This window comes from Saccopteryx leptura, chromosome 6, assembly GCF_036850995.1.
Source record: "Saccopteryx leptura isolate mSacLep1 chromosome 6, mSacLep1_pri_phased_curated, whole genome shotgun sequence".
Lineage (NCBI taxonomy): Eukaryota > Metazoa > Chordata > Mammalia > Chiroptera > Emballonuridae > Saccopteryx > Saccopteryx leptura.
Window position 1 is genome coordinate 27,448,325 of NC_089508.1, and position 16,455 is coordinate 27,464,779.

The following is a 16,455-nucleotide window of genomic DNA, read 5'->3' on the forward strand; positions in this document are numbered from 1 at the left end:
TACTGAACTCTTTTAATACTTGAAGTTCTCAGAATTCTTTTAGTGTCATTTCATCAGGTTACTTTTTATCTCTGCTTAAGGACTCAGCTTAGGCCTCTCATCCCTTAAGAAATCTATCACTTCCTTCCCACCTCTGTCCTTCCCCTTCTAAGGTGAGTTACTTGCCCCTTGTGTTCATTTCTGTCACACCCTGTGCCTATTTTTCTTAGAAAACTTACCACAGTACATTATAGCTATTTATTTTTCTATTTCTTCTAGCAAGCTGAAACCTCCTGTCTCCCCAATAAATGGGCTCCTTTTGTATCTGGAAGTTAGCACAGTGTCTATTATATAGTAGATACTCACTAAATGCTTACTAATTAGACAGTTCAATGCCCAGCTTTCTAAATTCATTTCAAGGATGGAAGCTATTAAGGAATACTATTAACTTCTCTACTATTAGGCTAATGTTGTAAAAATGGGAAATAGTAGGGAATTAACATTATTACATAATTACATATATGTAATTGTAAATATAACATTAAGTAACGTAAAACATTAATTAGTAGGTAATTAATCTCCTGTGTAAAAGCAATACAGAATTCAGTTCCTGAGCAACTTCTGCCCTTTAAGCAATAATCTACTAGTTGGCACTTAACTATCATAAAAGGAGAGGAACCAGACTATTGTGTACCTAATAAAAAGGTGGATAAGGGAGGAGCGAAGGATAAAGAGGGAGTGAGTTAGCAAATGCCTCACAGTTACAAACTAACACAAAGGTGAAGGTGGTTCATGAAGCTAGCTTGACTCAGAAGGGCTGAAATAGCACAGAGCAAAAGGCAACCAATGGTGAAAGCAAGGATTCACAGGGAACGCCAGACATGAGCAGGTGAGCACCCAGGTGGGGCGCGGGTCCTGGGTGGTAAGGGAGGAGGGAATCCAGAATGTAAATCTCTGGGGAGCCTGAGTAGGGAGGTGCAGTGTTTACATAGAGACAAAGATACACTTGAAAAGACCTTAAAAGGAGATGGGCATAGGCTTGCACCAGAGACTCTGAAAAGAACAGAAGATGGGGCATTGTTGGGGATGAATAAGAGACAGAAAGCAAGAGATATGGAGAAGACCAAAAGTAGTGGATTTAAATATACTGATGTATATATTCTCCAGCTTATACTAAGTAAACCTGTGTACATTATTTTGAGTAGCATATAAAACTTTTATGTATATGACACAATTGGAGAAACTGTCCTTCCTTGGAAGTTTGGAATCTTGATCTTCCATGGGTAGGTAATATCCTTGTGGAAAGAAGTCAGCTATTCTTGTTAAATGGGTAGATTCAGTCTCTGAGCTACCAGATCCCTGTTTGTCCTTTCAGAGTCTTTATTCAACACCTATTATGTGCTAGCTCTGTTCCAGCACCAGGGACACATCAGTGAACAAAACAGGCAAATATTCCTGCCCATATATGGCTCACATTGGGAAGGGAATGGCGGTTGGGGAGCAGAGAGTATAAAGAAAGCCCCAAAGTAGTAAATTATGCAGTGCATTAGAAGGTGAGAAGTGCTATGGGGAAATATAACAGGGAAAGAAGGTAGAAGATATGTCGGGACCAGGTGGGTTGAGATTTTCAACAGAGTAGACAAGGAAGGTCTCACTGAGAATCGAATGACGGTTGAGCAAAGACTAACAGTGAATGAGCAAGCTGTGCAGGCTGGTGTCTTGTCAACAGGATGCCATTCTATATACATGTACTTGAAATGGCAAGCCTTTCTAGTACCCTTCTTGAAGTAGCTAATCTTAAAGAAAAATGAGCTTAGAAGTGGTGTTAGCAGGTGGAGGTTAAGAGCAAAAGGAGCATTTTATGAGTTCATCCTTGGCTTTCTGTAAAATCTGTGTAGTTTTACACTGAACACCTGGTATGACTGCAGTTTTCACTTCATGAAAACAGATACCGAGTATGCATTTTTTCCCCCTTGAAATCTCTTTTGGAAGGAAAACAAGTGTTTGTTTAATGGAAATAGAAACTGCAGAGGTTTTTCAGAAACCACATTAATAGAGAAAATATGAATGAGACCTGAAGAAGTGGCTGTGGGATCAGCACAGAGATGAAGGGAGCCTGGTGACTGGACAGTCTCTAAATACACTTCCTGAGGGAGAAAAGGCACCAAGTGTCAAATACGGTTTGAGGTCTGGACAAGGCAAGGGTGTGTTAATGCTCAGAATCTTAAAGGTGGTTTTTATTTTCAGCTATTTAGACTGATATACATGACCAGCCTGTTTGCTATAAAAGAAGAATCAGCCAAAGGGAGTAATTTAAGATGTGAGTATGAATCTGGCCAGGCAGCTACTCTGGTTTCAGTGGTTGATTTCCTGGGATGAAGTTTCCTTTGTATAAGACTAAAAATTCTCCTTTCCTACCCAGTAGCTCTCATTCTTAATTTTAGGATGGAAGTTCAGCCTTGACTACTGTTCAAACTGGTAATTCTAGCTCTGCCTTTGTAGTACCTCAGAATAACTATTTTCGATAGTTTTAAAATCCAAATACAATTAATTTTTATTTGCTTTTCTTCTATGTAGTATGTTACCTGTGAGAGCAAAACATTTTGATAAAAAGAAACCCTAGGAGATCAATAAACTTAAGAATGACTGAGGACAAATATCGTATATATAGTGACAGAAAAGAATTAGATTTTGGGTGATGGACGCAACATAATCAACAGTTCAAATTCTATAGAGATGTTTATCTGAAACCGATGTATTCTTATTAATCAATGCCACTCCATTAAATTTAACTTCTAAGTAATAATTTTTTTTAAACCCTGAAAATCCTCAGTCAGTACTCCAAATATACCAAGTGTTCTGTTAGAGATAAGGGAACCAGGAGAAGGGGACTTTGGAATTAGATCTTGTTTAACCAGTAACTATGCCTTACACAAGGTGAAGTCCAGAGATGAAAGCCGGGTCAGAAAACCCCAAAAAGCTGCTTTGGCACATCAGAATTACAATTAAAGTGCAGAGCTGTCATCATTCAGAACCACCTGAAATCTACCTGCTGGAAGTCATACAGATAGGGATTTAAAGAAGCCATATCAAGACTGATAGGAGGGCCTGACCAGGCAGTGGTGCAGTGGATAGAGCTTCACACTGGGTCGCAGAGGACTCAGGTTTGAGACCCTGAGGTTGCTGGCTTGAGAGTGGGCTCATCTGGTTTGAGGGCTCACCAGCTTGAGCCCAAGGTCACTGGCTTGAGCAAGGGGTCACTCGGTCTGCTGTAGCCCCCTGGTCAAGGCTCATATGAGAAAGCAATCAATGAACAACTAAGGTGCTGCAATGAAGAATTGATGCTTCTTGTCTCTCTCTTCCTTCCTGTCTCTGTCACACACACATACACACACACACACATCCTGATAGAAGGGGTATGATGTGGAAAAGGCTGGTTCTATACTCATGTGTGGCAGATAAATATTATGAGGATATCTTGGCTGCAGAGGCCCCCTGAGGAGTGAGGGGTCCCAGCCCCACACCAGGCCCCACAGCCCACGGTTCCTTTGCTAGGAATAGTAGTCCCCTAACTTCTGGCTGTAGAAACCAGCAGGGATTGAAGCTGAGTGAGATGGAGGGCTGTTGGAGTCCCAGGCAGCTCCTATTAAAGAGCCTGTACACAGACTTACTTGGACTCACTCCCTCTGAGTTCCAGCACTGGGGCAGCAGTTTGAAAGGAACCCGGGACATACGGGGGGGGAACTGAATTGTCTGGCATTAGAGCAAGAGCTGAGGGAACAGCTTTCTGCCAGATAAAATTGCTGGCAGAGGCCATTCTTTTTCTCACACACATAACAGAGCTGGCAGGCAGGCCCCATATGAGTCTCCATCAACCTGGCTAATACTGTTGTTCCCCCTGCCCTGGTGATGCCCTGAGACCCCACCATACCCACCTCGTGGGCTCACCCAAGCTGTTTTTAGTGGTTTTTCCATACAAATGGCCTATCTTGGCTAATGCTTCAGACTTTCCTAATGTTGCTCAAACAAGCAGCATCTGGCCTCAGTGTATTCCATACCTCTAAGTGACTCCAGGCCCAGCACTAGCAGCCACTGGTCTTGGTTTGCAACTTGACCTCACCAGGGCATCTCCAAGCCCAACACAGGTAGCAACCATCTGCATATTGCTTTGTAGCTCATGCTGGGTGGCCCTGGGCAGAACACAGGCAGTAGCTGACCTTGGCCCGTACCCCCAGGAGGCCCCAGAGCCAGCACACCTAGTGGACAGCTTCAGACAACGTCAGAGCACCACCCAACCATCTCAACAAGTGACACATTCAAGGGTTGAACTTTGCGAGCACCAGAGCTCTGCCAAAGGAAGTCCTGCTCTGTGGGACGGAGCCCTGCACATCTGATCCTCCAGAGTAGTCAGTGATCATAGGCAGTCCTTGCAGCTGATCAGCCTGGGGGTAAATCCGTCCTATTGACTTGCCAACAACAATCGAGGCTCCACTATAACAGGAGAGTGTACACAGCCCACATGGAGGATGCACACTTGAGTACCCAGCTTGGGTGACCAGGGAGACTGTACCACTGACCCTAAAGAACACCTACTACTACATAAGGCCACTCTACTAAGCCTAGGAGACGTAGCAGTTCTACCTAATGCGTAGAGACCAATACAGGGAGGCTGCCAAATTGAGGAGATAGAACCGTATCCCAAAGGAGAGAACAGAACAAAACTCCATAAAAAGAACTAAGCAATGGAGACAAGCAATATACTAGTTTCAGAGTTCAAAACACTGGTTATAAGTATGCTCAATGAACTTAGTGAGAACTAAGTCCCAGTGCTGGGATTTTATAATTTTTTGGAACTTTATAACTTTAATTCAGAAATTGAAGCTTCAAAAAGAAGGGAAATGGAGAGGAGAGTTAGTATATGATCAAAAAAAGATAGGAAACAGCCCTGGCCGGTTGGCTCAGCGGTAGAGCGTCGGCCTGGCATGCGGGGGACCTGGGTTCGATTCCCGGCCAGGGCACATAGGAGAAGCACCCATTTGCTTCTCCACCCCCACCCTCCTTCCTCTCTGTCTCTCTCTTCCCCTCCCGCGGCCAAGGCTCCATTGGAGCAAAGATGGCCTGGGTGCTGGGGATGGCTCCTTGGCCTCTGCCCCAGGCGCTAGAGTGGCTCTGGTCGTGGCAGAGCGACTCCCCGGAGGGGCAGAGCATCGCCCCCTGGTGGGCAGAGCATCGCCCCTGGTGGGCGTGCCGGGTGGATCCCGGTCGGGCGCATGCAGGAGTCTGTCTGACTGTCTCTCCCCGTTTCCAGCTTCAGAAAAATACAAAAAAAAAAAAAAAAGATAGGAAACATAAAAGCAGAGATAGAAAGCAAAAAAAAAAAATACATTAACTGTAATGAAGAAGACATGATAGGGCATCAACAGTGGAGTAGATGAAGCAGAAGATCAAATCAGAGATTTGGAATATAAGGAAGCAAAAAACAAAACACAAAACACACCCAATCAGCCTGACCAGGCGGTGGTGCAGTGGATAGAGCGTTGGACTAGGATGCAGAGGACCCAGGTTCGAGACCCCGAGGTCACTAGCTTGAGCACAGGCTCATCTGGTTTGAGCAAAGCTCACCAGCATGGACCCAAGATTGCTGGCTTGAGCAAGGGGTTACTCGGTCTGCTGAAGGCCCACAGTCAAGGCACATATGACAAGGCAATCAATGAATAACTAAGGTGTCACAACGAAAAACTGATGATTGATGCTTCTCATTTCTTTCTGTTCCTGTCTGTCCCTATCTATTCCTCTCTCTGACTCTCTCTGTCTCTGTAAAAAAAAAAAAATTTAAACAAAAAAAAACCCCACACCCAATCAGAACAGCAAAAATGAAATATCCGAAATAATGAAGATAGTGTAAGGAGCTTCTGGAACTTTATACGTACCACCAACATTTGCATCATGAGGGTGCCAGAAGGAGAAGAGAACAAGAAATTGAAAACCTATTTTCAATAACAGAAAACTTCCCTTGCCTGGTGAAGGAAATAAACATACAAGTCCAGAAAGTACAGAGTCCCAAACAAGATGAGCCTAAACAGGCCCACACCAAGACACATTATAACTAAAATGCCAAAGGGTAAAGACAGAATCTTAAAAGCAGCAAGAGAAAAGCAGTTACTTACAAGGGACCTTCCATAAGATTCAGCTGATTTGTCAACAGAAACATTGCAGTCCAGAGGGAATGGCAAAAAATATTCAAAGTAATGAAAAGCAAGGACCTACAACCAAGATTACCCAGCAAAGCGGTCATTTAGAATTGAAGGACATATAAATAAGCTTCCCCAACAAGAAGAAGCTCAAGGAATTTATCACCACCAAACCAGTATTATATGAAATGTTAAAGGGTTGTCTCTGAGAAGAAGAAGAAGAAATATATATATATATATGAATAATAAAATGGCAATAAATATATATCTATCAACAATTGAATCTAAAAACAATAAATGATCAAGCAGAACAGAAATATAACCACAGATACAGAGAACATTTTTTGTTTTTTCAGAGACAGAGAGAGAGAGGGATAGATAGGGACAGACGGGAATAGAGAGAGATGAGAAGCATCAATCATTAGTTTTTCATTGTGACACCTTAGTTGTTCACTGATTGCCCTCTCATATGTGCCTTGACCGTGGGCCTTCAGCAGACTGAGTAACCCCTTGCTCGAGCCAGAGACCTTGGGTCCAAGCTGGTGAGCCTTGCTCAAACCAGATGAACCTGTGCTCAAGCTGGCAACCTTGGGGTCTCGAACCTGGGTTCTCCACATCCCCACGCTCAATCCACTGCGCCACCACCTGGTCAAGCACAGAACACTTTGATGGTTGCCAAATGGGAAAAAGGATGAAAAAGCTGAAAGGATTAAAAAGTACAAATTGGTTACAGCACAGTCATGGGGATATGAAGCACAGCATAGCGACTATGGTCAATAATATTCTAATAACTATGTTTGGTGTCAGATGGGTGCAGGATTTATTGGGATAATCAGTAAGTTATAAGGTCTAATCACTGAGGTGTACAGCTGAAACTAATATTTTATGTCAACTATAATTGAAAAAATAAATTATTTTAAAAGATTATTTTGGGCCTGACCTGTGGTGGTGCAGTGAATAAAGCGTCAACCTGGAAATGCTGAGGTCGCCGGTTCGAAACCCTGGGCTTGCCTGGCCAAGGCACATATGGGAGTTGATGCTTCCAGCTCCTGCCCCCCTTCTCTCTCTCTGTCTCTCCTCTCTCTCTCTCTCTCTGTCTCTCCCTCTCCTCTCTAAAATGAATAAATAAATAAAAAATTAAAAAAAATTATTTTGGGAAAAAGTACATATGGGGCAATTAAGGAAGCCTTAAGTGTTAGAAGATAAATATAGCATTCTTCATTAATACCAGGAGAAAATACAGCCTCTACGAGATATTTTTCCATGTCACTTTATTCTAGGTTTTTATCATCATTTGTATCTAACCTACAGTAATAGACAGATTCAAAACAAATAATGCTTAGCACTAGTGTTAAGTTTTATGCCTTTGCTAAGGACACATTAAGAAAAATAGATAAGTCCTAGCCAGATGGCCCAATTGGTTAGAGTCTTGTCCTGGAGCACAGAGGTTGCCAGTTTGATCCCTGGTCAGGGCACATACAGGAACACATTGATGTTCCTGTTTCTCTCTCTCTTCCTCACTCTTTAAAATCAATCAATAAATTATATTGATTTGATACATATATATTTTACATATATATATTTGGGCAGTAACTTGCCATACAGGAAACACTTTGAAATCAGGAAAAAGAAAGGTTGGCAGGAGTGAAAACTTTTCTGATGAGCATCTCACCACTGACCTGCTTTTTGACGTTCACCAAGTCATTGAACATCTCTGTCTTAATTTGCCTATCTGTCTTAAATTCTTATGGGGAACATGACCTAAAACCTGTAAAGGATGTTTTTTAAAACCATAATGGTTTATTTAAGGTTTTTTTTAATTAGATTGATTATTTACTTAAAATGAGTTTGTATGTTCAAGCCATTGGCAATGTTGTTGGTCCAGTGATCTGATTTTTGAAGGCTGTGAACACCCTAGTGCTGGTACTTTATAACTTTTTGGAACTTTATAACTTTAATTCAGAAATTGAAGCTTCAAAAAGAAGAAGGAGAGGGAAATGGAGAGGAGAGAGGGTTAGTATATGATTTAAAGACAAAATTGCCAAATGGAAAGAAGAAAATTAAACTCAATAATAGGAGCAGGGTGGTAGAGAGAGCCTTTGAGTATGTGTGACCTACCCTACAATTAAAAGCAGAGCATGGGAAAATATATTTTAAATCCTATTTTCCTTTTGCAACCAGATGGCCTTCAGAAAAGGTGCTAAGAGCCTGGTCTAGCTTGTCGTACTGGTTATTAGAAATAGAGAAGAAGGAGCAACTTGGAGAGAGGGGTGAGATTTCTGTGATGGGTGTTTCTTCTCTTTGCAGGTGTAAACAGAAAGGCCAATTTCTCTAATCTTGTGTATCTTTTGTCCTGTAAGCCACTGCAGGTGTTTGAGCAGCACTGCTTCTGCAACAAAAGCCTAGACTCGTCACATCTTGGGAAGAGAATGGCCACTTCCTGGGGGGCAGCCTTTTTCATGTTGGTGGCATCCTGTGTTTGCAGCACTGTCTTCCACAGCGACCAGCAGACATGGTTTGAGGGTGTCTTCCTGTCTTCCATGTGCCCCCTCAATGTCAGTGCCAACACCTTGTATGGAATTATGTTTGATGCGGGAAGCACTGGAACTCGAATTCATGTTTACACCTTTGTGCAGAAAATACCCGGTAAGTACAGTTCACACTCTAACATCTCCCAGAAACAAATGTGCTGAGGATGAGTGCTGTGAGTCATAGAATCTTATGGCTACTGAATCCCTTTCTTCAGAGAACATCTTGGACTCTGATTTAGTATATATGGCTTAATTTAGTGTGAAATTAAGAGAGCTGGGCTGCGTGTAGTGTGAAACTCATGTGTTCAAGAAGTGTAGCTGTGATTTGTCTTTCCTTTTTCCTAAAGGTGGTTGATGTTCCAGGGTCCAGGATATTGAGAATATTGAGAGTAGTATGGGGAGAAGGATCACCACCACCCTTGAAGAAGGGGATGAGAGGACCCTGAAGATTAATTTTTTTCTTAATTTCTAATGTTCTGTCTTCGAGTTACAGACAGATCCTAGGGAAAGGAGTAGGAACTAGGTGTCCACCAGAGAAATGACAGAAGGATGCAAGGATTGCCTATCACCCTCTGTGTTCCTACTCAGTACTCCTGCAAGCCAGTCCTCACAGGTGGGATTACCTGGAACAGCTTGGGAAATAGCAGGTTAATCTAGTAGGTCATATGACACAGAGCCTGTTATCAGAAATTGTCTAACTTTTGGTAATCAGCCATCTCTCTTCTGTTTTAATCCATGGACAAAATAGGACAGCTTCCAATTTTGGAAGGGGAAGTTTTTGATTCTGTGAAGCCAGGACTTTCCGCTTTTGTAGATCAACCTAAACAGGTGAGTTTTGTTACAAAGTGCCTTGATAATTCACCACACCACTGCTGTTAAATATCTCATGCTGTTCACTACTGATACTGAGGTTATGTGTGAGATCAGTTTTCTGTCATCTAATAGTCTGGATAACAGTATTGTATGCCCTGAGTTCACTAGGGCTTTGGGAGGCTAGACTAGATTGGGGTTGTGCAGGGATAGTACTCATATTGTAAGAGATTATTCCCTTTGCATTGTTTAAGATTTTGAATTGAAGCCATAGGCTGCATTGATTAATGTAGATGCATAAGACGGGCATGAAGTTCTATAGGGTATGAGGTATAAACATGACAATTGAGGGAATGTAGACCCAGGGAACTCCATTTCAGAGTGCCTTGATACAGGACAGAACCATGCCTATACTGTAGAAATCAGGCAAGATCACATGATGAAAAAAATTTTTTGTAGTAGAGGATGAATGGAGAGTTTTGTTGTGACTGTGTTTCACATTGGAGCACCCACAACATGCAACACCCAATGTGTCAGAGGCCACATTAAAATAGAATAAGGCAGAATGTTGAACTTCGGTACAGACATATAGGTATTCAGTGTCTCAAACATAATGGTTAACCAAAGGAAAACCTGATGTTAAAAATGGCTTGAACTTCAAGAACTAAGAGGATGTGTATTTTCTCAGCTCACTGTGTTTTTTTGTTGTTGTTGTTATTTGTTTTAAGAGAGGGAGAGAGCCTGACCAGGTGGTGGCATAGTGGATAGAACGTCAGACTGGGATGTGGAGGACCCAGGTTCGAGACCCCGAGGTCGCCAGCTTGAGCGCGGGCTCATCTGGTTTGAGCAAAGCTCACCAGCTTGGACCCAAAGTTGCTGGCTCGAGCAAGGGGTTACTCAGTCTGCTAAAGGCCGCTGGTCAAGGCACATATGAGAAAGCAATCAATGAACAACTAAGGTGTCGCAACAAAAAACTGATAATTGATGCTTCTCATCTCTCTCCATTCCTGTCTGTCTGTCCCTATCTATCCCTCTCTCTGACTCTCTTTGTCTCTGTTAAAAAAAAAAAAGAGAGGGAGAGAAAGGCAGAAAGAGAAACAGACAGGAAGAGAGAGAGATGAGAAGCATGAACTCGTTATTGAGGCACCTTAGTTGCTCATTGATTGCTTCTCATATGTGCCTTGAACTGGGGGGGCTCAAGCTGAGGCAGTGACCCCTTGCTCAAGCCAGCGACTTTGGGTTTCAAGCCAGCGACCTTTGGGCTCAAGCCAGTGACCATGGGATCATGTTCATGATCCCATACTCAAGCCAGCAACCTCGCGCTCAAGCCAGTGACCTCAGGGTTTTGAACCTGGGACTTCAGCATCTCATGTTGACGTTCTATCCACTGTTTTGAAATAGCAAATGTGCTAGAAAATTAGGAGCTTTTGAAAGCAACTACACTGTCAGAAACTTGACATTTAGAGAATGTTATGTTTGCTATTAATTAAAATGATTAAGAGGCAGTATGTTGTCAGGATAGGTGTTTACTCAGGAAAACAGTAGATTTAAAATAAATGTTTTCAATTAATCATAAATTGAGCATCTACTGTGTACAATGCATGTAGGTGCTAGTGATGCAAAAATGAACCTGATAAAATAAAAAATAAGAAAGAAAACTATTAAGAGAAAATGAACCTGAGAGCTCTGGTTGAGTAGCTCAGTTGATGAGAGTGTTGTCCCGATGTTCCACGGTTGTGCGTTCAATCCCTAGTCAGGCACACACAGGGGTCAACCAATGAGTGCATGAATGGGTAGAAAAACAAATCAATGTTTCTCTCTCCCTCCTTCTCTCTCTCTCTCTCCCTCCCTCCCTCCCTCTCTCTCTTTCCCTCTTCTCTCCCTCCTCTCTCCCTCTTTTTCTCTCCTCTTTCTCTCTCCCTCCTTACTCTCTCCTCCTTCCTCTCTCCCTCTCCTTCTCTCTCTTTCCCTCTCCCTCCCTCTTTTTTCCTCCCCCTCTCTCTCCCTCCTCTCTCTCCTCTCTCTCCGCCCTCTCTTCCTCTTTCTCTAAACTCAATAAATAAAAAATTTTAAAAGTAAACTGACATATTCTTTCCCTATGGATATCATAAAAAGTATGGCATTGTAACAGCTATAGCTAGTGTTTGTGTGGAAACTACACACAGTCTGCCTCCTCTAATGTACACAGACTTTGTGAGGTAGGAGGCGTATCTCCCATTTCACAGCTGAGGAAGCTAAGCCCCAGGAAGCCCCTGTGTTAGTGAGAGAGTTTTCCAGCTCCTAATCCCGGGTTTCCTTCACTGTACTCAATTTCTGGCCTGTAGCTAACTTATATGAGACACAAAATAACAATCAGTTAAAATGACCATACTATAGAAAAGTCCTTTTTATTATTATTTAACCAAAATGAAATGGATTCTCCTTTAAAAAAGCCCGCTTCTCTAGGTCTCTGCTCATTCATTTGCCTCCTGCTACCTCAGCCCTATTACTCCCCAGAGCAGGTGAGGGAATACACAGGTGCCACTGTATGGACTCTTCACTGGAGGAGTGGCTCTTCTCTCTCTGAAGGGTGCTGAGACTGTTCAAGGACTCTTAGAGGTGGCCAAAGGCTCGATCCCCCGCAGTCACTGGAAAAGGACCCCGGTGGTCTTGAAGGCAACAGCGGGACTGCGCTTACTGCCAGAACAGAAGGCCCAGGCTCTGCTCTTTGAGGTAATCTTTGAAATCTTCTGCATCATGGATAATTCTTTTCCCCTATATAATATTTTCCTTATGGCTTAAAGCCCTGTGGGCTGCTACTGTTACCTTCAGCATTCCACCATGCCTAAAGCACTGCAGTGACTTTGGGCTCTTTATGTAGCCAGTTATTTACTTTTTTAAATATGACTCTTGAATTTATAGAGCTTTTCCTAAAGCATTTAACATACTTCCTGTCGATGGTATTCTCAGTTCTCCTAACTTATTACAGCAGAATCATATAAATTGTTTTTAATCAGCTTTCATGAGGAATAACTTTCGTACAATTAGACGTATTCATTTTCAGTGTATAGTGAATACACAAATACAGACATTTCCTTGTGCCCTTTGTAGCCAGTTTACTCCTCCAGTGAAACCAGGCAACCACTGATCTGCTCTGTGTCATTACAGATTAGTTTTGCTTGTCCTTACATTTCACATAAATGAAATCATACAGTTTATATTCTCTTTTTTGTGTGTCTTTTTTCTCTCAGTATAAAGGTGTTGAGAGAATCATGGAATTGTGAAATGTGGAAGATTTTTAAGGATAATTGTTCTCATTCAGATCAAAATTAAGTAGAGTTTTAAAAAAACTCAATATTTTTAACATAATTGTACATTTTTATTATGCAAACACATGTAAATTAATAAGATGAATAAGATTCAATATTGTGAAGAATACATGCAGAATCCCATTATAACAACAACAAAAAAATCACAGCAGAAAAGGACTCTGTAGTACAGGTGTGTTAATTCAGGCTTATAAATCCATTCTCCTTTGATTGTCAGCACAGATCCTTGAGTCCCTTGCCCGGGACAAACTGCCTGCAATGTCTTCATGAGAGTGAATCCCAATTCCTCATTCATTCATTCAATCGTTTATTCATCATATGCATGCTTTATTGTGTATTGGACACTGGTGAAATTACTGGGACATAGAGCAGGGAACAAAAATGACACTGTCTCCCTGTCTTCATGGAACTAACATTCTAGTTGCCAAGACAAAATAACTAAACAGGTCAATACAAAGTATGTCAGGTACTTTAGAAGCTCTGGAGAAAAAAATACAGCAGGGTAAGACTGGTAGGGAATGCTGATGGTAGTGCGGGGAGATGCTATTTTAAATAGGGTGGTCAGGGCAGACCTCATTGATAAGATGCATTTGATCAGAGATCTAAAGGGAATGAAGAAACAAGCTATGCAAAACATTTGTGGGTAGAATATTCAAAGCTTAAGAAACAAGTGCAAAGTCCTAAAGCAGGAATGTGCCTGTATGTTTAAGGAACCGCATCTAGATTAGCTGGCTGGCATCTAGATTAGCTGGCTGGCGGAGAGTGAGTGATAGAGGGAAGCAGCAGAGGAGGCCCAAGAGGGGGCGGGGCTTATCGTGTAGGGCCACACAGGCAGTGGAAGGACGTTGGCTTTTTCTCTAAGAAGGAAGCCACTGGAGGGTTTTGAGCTAAGGAGAGACATGAACTGATGTCTTTTTTTGAAGCACCACTCTGGCTGCTGTATTGAGAATAAACTGTGGGCAGAGGTTTGGAGTAGAGAGGGCAAGAGCAGAAACTATGTTAATTCTGTTTGCTTATCTTCTTAAATGCTTGTTTATAGCTCACATAAGTGGCTTTTCCTGGTTAAAACAGCATGCAGAGGTCACTGCATAAAATTTTTTGACCTGTCAGAAACTGAGAACAGCCAACAGACTAGCATTTGTCCTATTCCTATTTGAAAACCACCCCCAAACATGATAATCATATAAAAATAAGATGTAACACCCATATCACTGACATGTACTGTGTTTCCGCATGTATAAGACACACCTTTTTTCAAATAATTGGGGGTAAAAACTGGGTGCATCTTATACAGTGGTTGTAGATTATTTTATTTGCATTTCCTGCTTTTTCATGTGGATAAGGAGTTGTATGAATTTATGATGAATAAAACTTGAGTTCAATAACTTCATGTAGTACATTTCTTTCAAATTTCAGGCCCCCAACTTAAGGTTCGTTTATACATGGAGAAATACAGTATTTATGGAGAGTCAAGAGCATTTGTGCAAGATCTTTATTCTCATCTTCTAAAATGGGATAAGTAAATCTAGATCTGGGATCTCTAGACTCTTGAGGCCCCAGGCATGTGCCAGGATTTGACAGGACTGACAGAAGAGTACCTCAGCTCAGGGACATGAGCTTCTTTACCAGGAAGGACCAAGACTAGAGCGTTTGATAAGACAGCAGCAGAAACTTTCCTACAGCCTCAGGAGCCACCCAGGCTCAGAGTTTATCTGCTCATCTAAAAAATGGAGTGAGAAGGGGTTCTCCTACCTTCCAGTATCTATCCAGATAGAATTAATCAGGTATTTTTAAAAAAAAATTATAGGAACCTGATTGGAGCTGGCAGGATCAAATGTATGCCCTTTCTGGGGTCCAGTTCACCTATACATGCATATATGGTTTGGTTGTGATTGATTTCAAAGTCAAGGGAATCCCCATCTTTTGTTTTTACAAGAAATCAGCAATAGCTTGCATGGTGCCTTCTCTAATTGTTTTAGGGAAAAGGAATGAATTCTGCTAAAAGTTTATTTAGGAAAAATGAAAAAAGTAGTTTTCTAAGCCTTTTAGGATACAGCCAAAATATGGAAATCTGTTTTATTGCCTTAGGGAATTCAGAGTATTTTCCATTTTCTCTAGGTAAAAGAGATCTTCAAGAAGTCACCTTTCTTGGTACCAGATGACAGTGTTAGCATCATGGACGGATCCGATGAAGGTGGAGAGGTGTTGATATATGTTCCAGGGGAAGGGCCCAGGGTTAATAACAGATCGGATGAAAGGAAACGGGAGCAGGGATGGGGTGCTGAAGAAAAGGGAACTGAGGAGAAGTGAGTAAGCTCCGAGGAACGGAGGAGTGGGGAGAAGCGAGTGCGTGCTTCTGACGTGAACTATGCAGAGAAGAGAAAATGATGGGGCCAGGGGAGAGGAGAAATGCTCTGGGATGTAATCCTTGTCTCTCTCTTTTAGGCATATTAGCTTGGATTACTGTGAATTTTCTGACAGGTAATACTCTCAAATTTATCTTAAACTCTTGACTGGGTTTCACACATGGTCAGAGAGCAAAATTACCTTTCTTTTATCCTGTATTCTTTCCTTTTGTAAAAAAGAAGAAAGGAAAGACAGGAAATTAGTGTTTATAACCTGCATTCAAGGCCTCAGCTGCCCTTAACATTCGCCTCAGGTCCTCGGGGCAGGGAGCAGTGGAGCGTTTATGGAATTGCAGCCGGAGGAGTACTGGGCTGTATGGGAGGCAGAGTTGTTCAAACTGGCTCTCTTTCACAGGTCAGCTGCATGGCCACAGCCAGGAGACTGTGGGGACCCTCGACCTGGGGGGGGCCTCCACCCAAATCACGTTCCTACCCCAGTTTCAGGTGAGTCATTAACGTAAAGGTTTGGTTAGCAACTCACTTGGCAGGCATATCATTATGTAAAGAAAGTTTTGCCCTATTTTTAGACATTAGCTCCACCACAAATAGGCTGAGTTGAGTCCATTTATAACCAAGTGAACTTTGCCACTGTTCAAAGTCCCTTTGATTCCTCAAGCCATGTGAGACTGGCAGTTTAATCTGCCTCTATTTCTGTCTGATTCTTTGGGGGAGGGACAGGGGTGGTGGTGATAACATGCTTAGATAATCCAAGGTCCTGAACAGTCTTTTTGCTTTTTCTGATTTGCAGAAAACCCTGGAACAAACCCCTAGGGGCTACCTCACTTCCTTTGAGATGTTTAACAGCACTTATAAGCTCTATACACATAGGTGAGGAGGGGGCAGGGGAATAATATTTTATATAGTATGAGTTTCCTGACTTTTAAAAGCATCTTCACATCTATTACTGCATCTGAACAAGCCTTAAATAGTCTTTGCCAATCACCAGTCCCAAAAGCCTATTACCTGAAACCCAGCTAAGTTACCAAATGCTAAGGGACCCAAGGATTTCTCCATTCTTGAGCTCCAAAGTATATGACTTAAAGAGTCAAAAGTTTTCTAGGAAGAGGACACTCAGAAGAAGTCCAGCCAAAGCTCTATGCCAACTCAATTGATCTTGCCTTTAGATGTTCAAAATCCAGCCTAGAATTTGATCATAGTGAGGCTGGAAGCTAAGATGATGTTTCCCAGGTGGGGCCTAGGAAGTGGCACTACATCTGGCCTTTAAATCATA

At 42.1% G+C, this 16,455-nt stretch overlaps 1 protein-coding gene across 1 annotated transcript in view; it reads left to right on the forward strand.

The window, feature by feature from the left end:
* Positions 1-16,455, forward strand: part of ENTPD5 (ectonucleoside triphosphate diphosphohydrolase 5 (inactive)) — a 41,200-nt gene that overhangs the window by 14,639 nt on the left and 10,106 nt on the right. Inside the window, exons 3-9 of the mRNA XM_066344218.1 lie at positions 8,531-8,816; positions 9,450-9,529; positions 12,080-12,223; positions 14,938-15,013; positions 15,265-15,300; positions 15,580-15,668; positions 15,973-16,052. Coding sequence (XP_066200315.1) covers positions 8,531-8,816; positions 9,450-9,529; positions 12,080-12,223; positions 14,938-15,013; positions 15,265-15,300; positions 15,580-15,668; positions 15,973-16,052 — 791 coding nt within the window. The remainder of the gene's footprint in view (positions 1-8,530; positions 8,817-9,449; positions 9,530-12,079; positions 12,224-14,937; positions 15,014-15,264; positions 15,301-15,579; positions 15,669-15,972; positions 16,053-16,455) is intronic.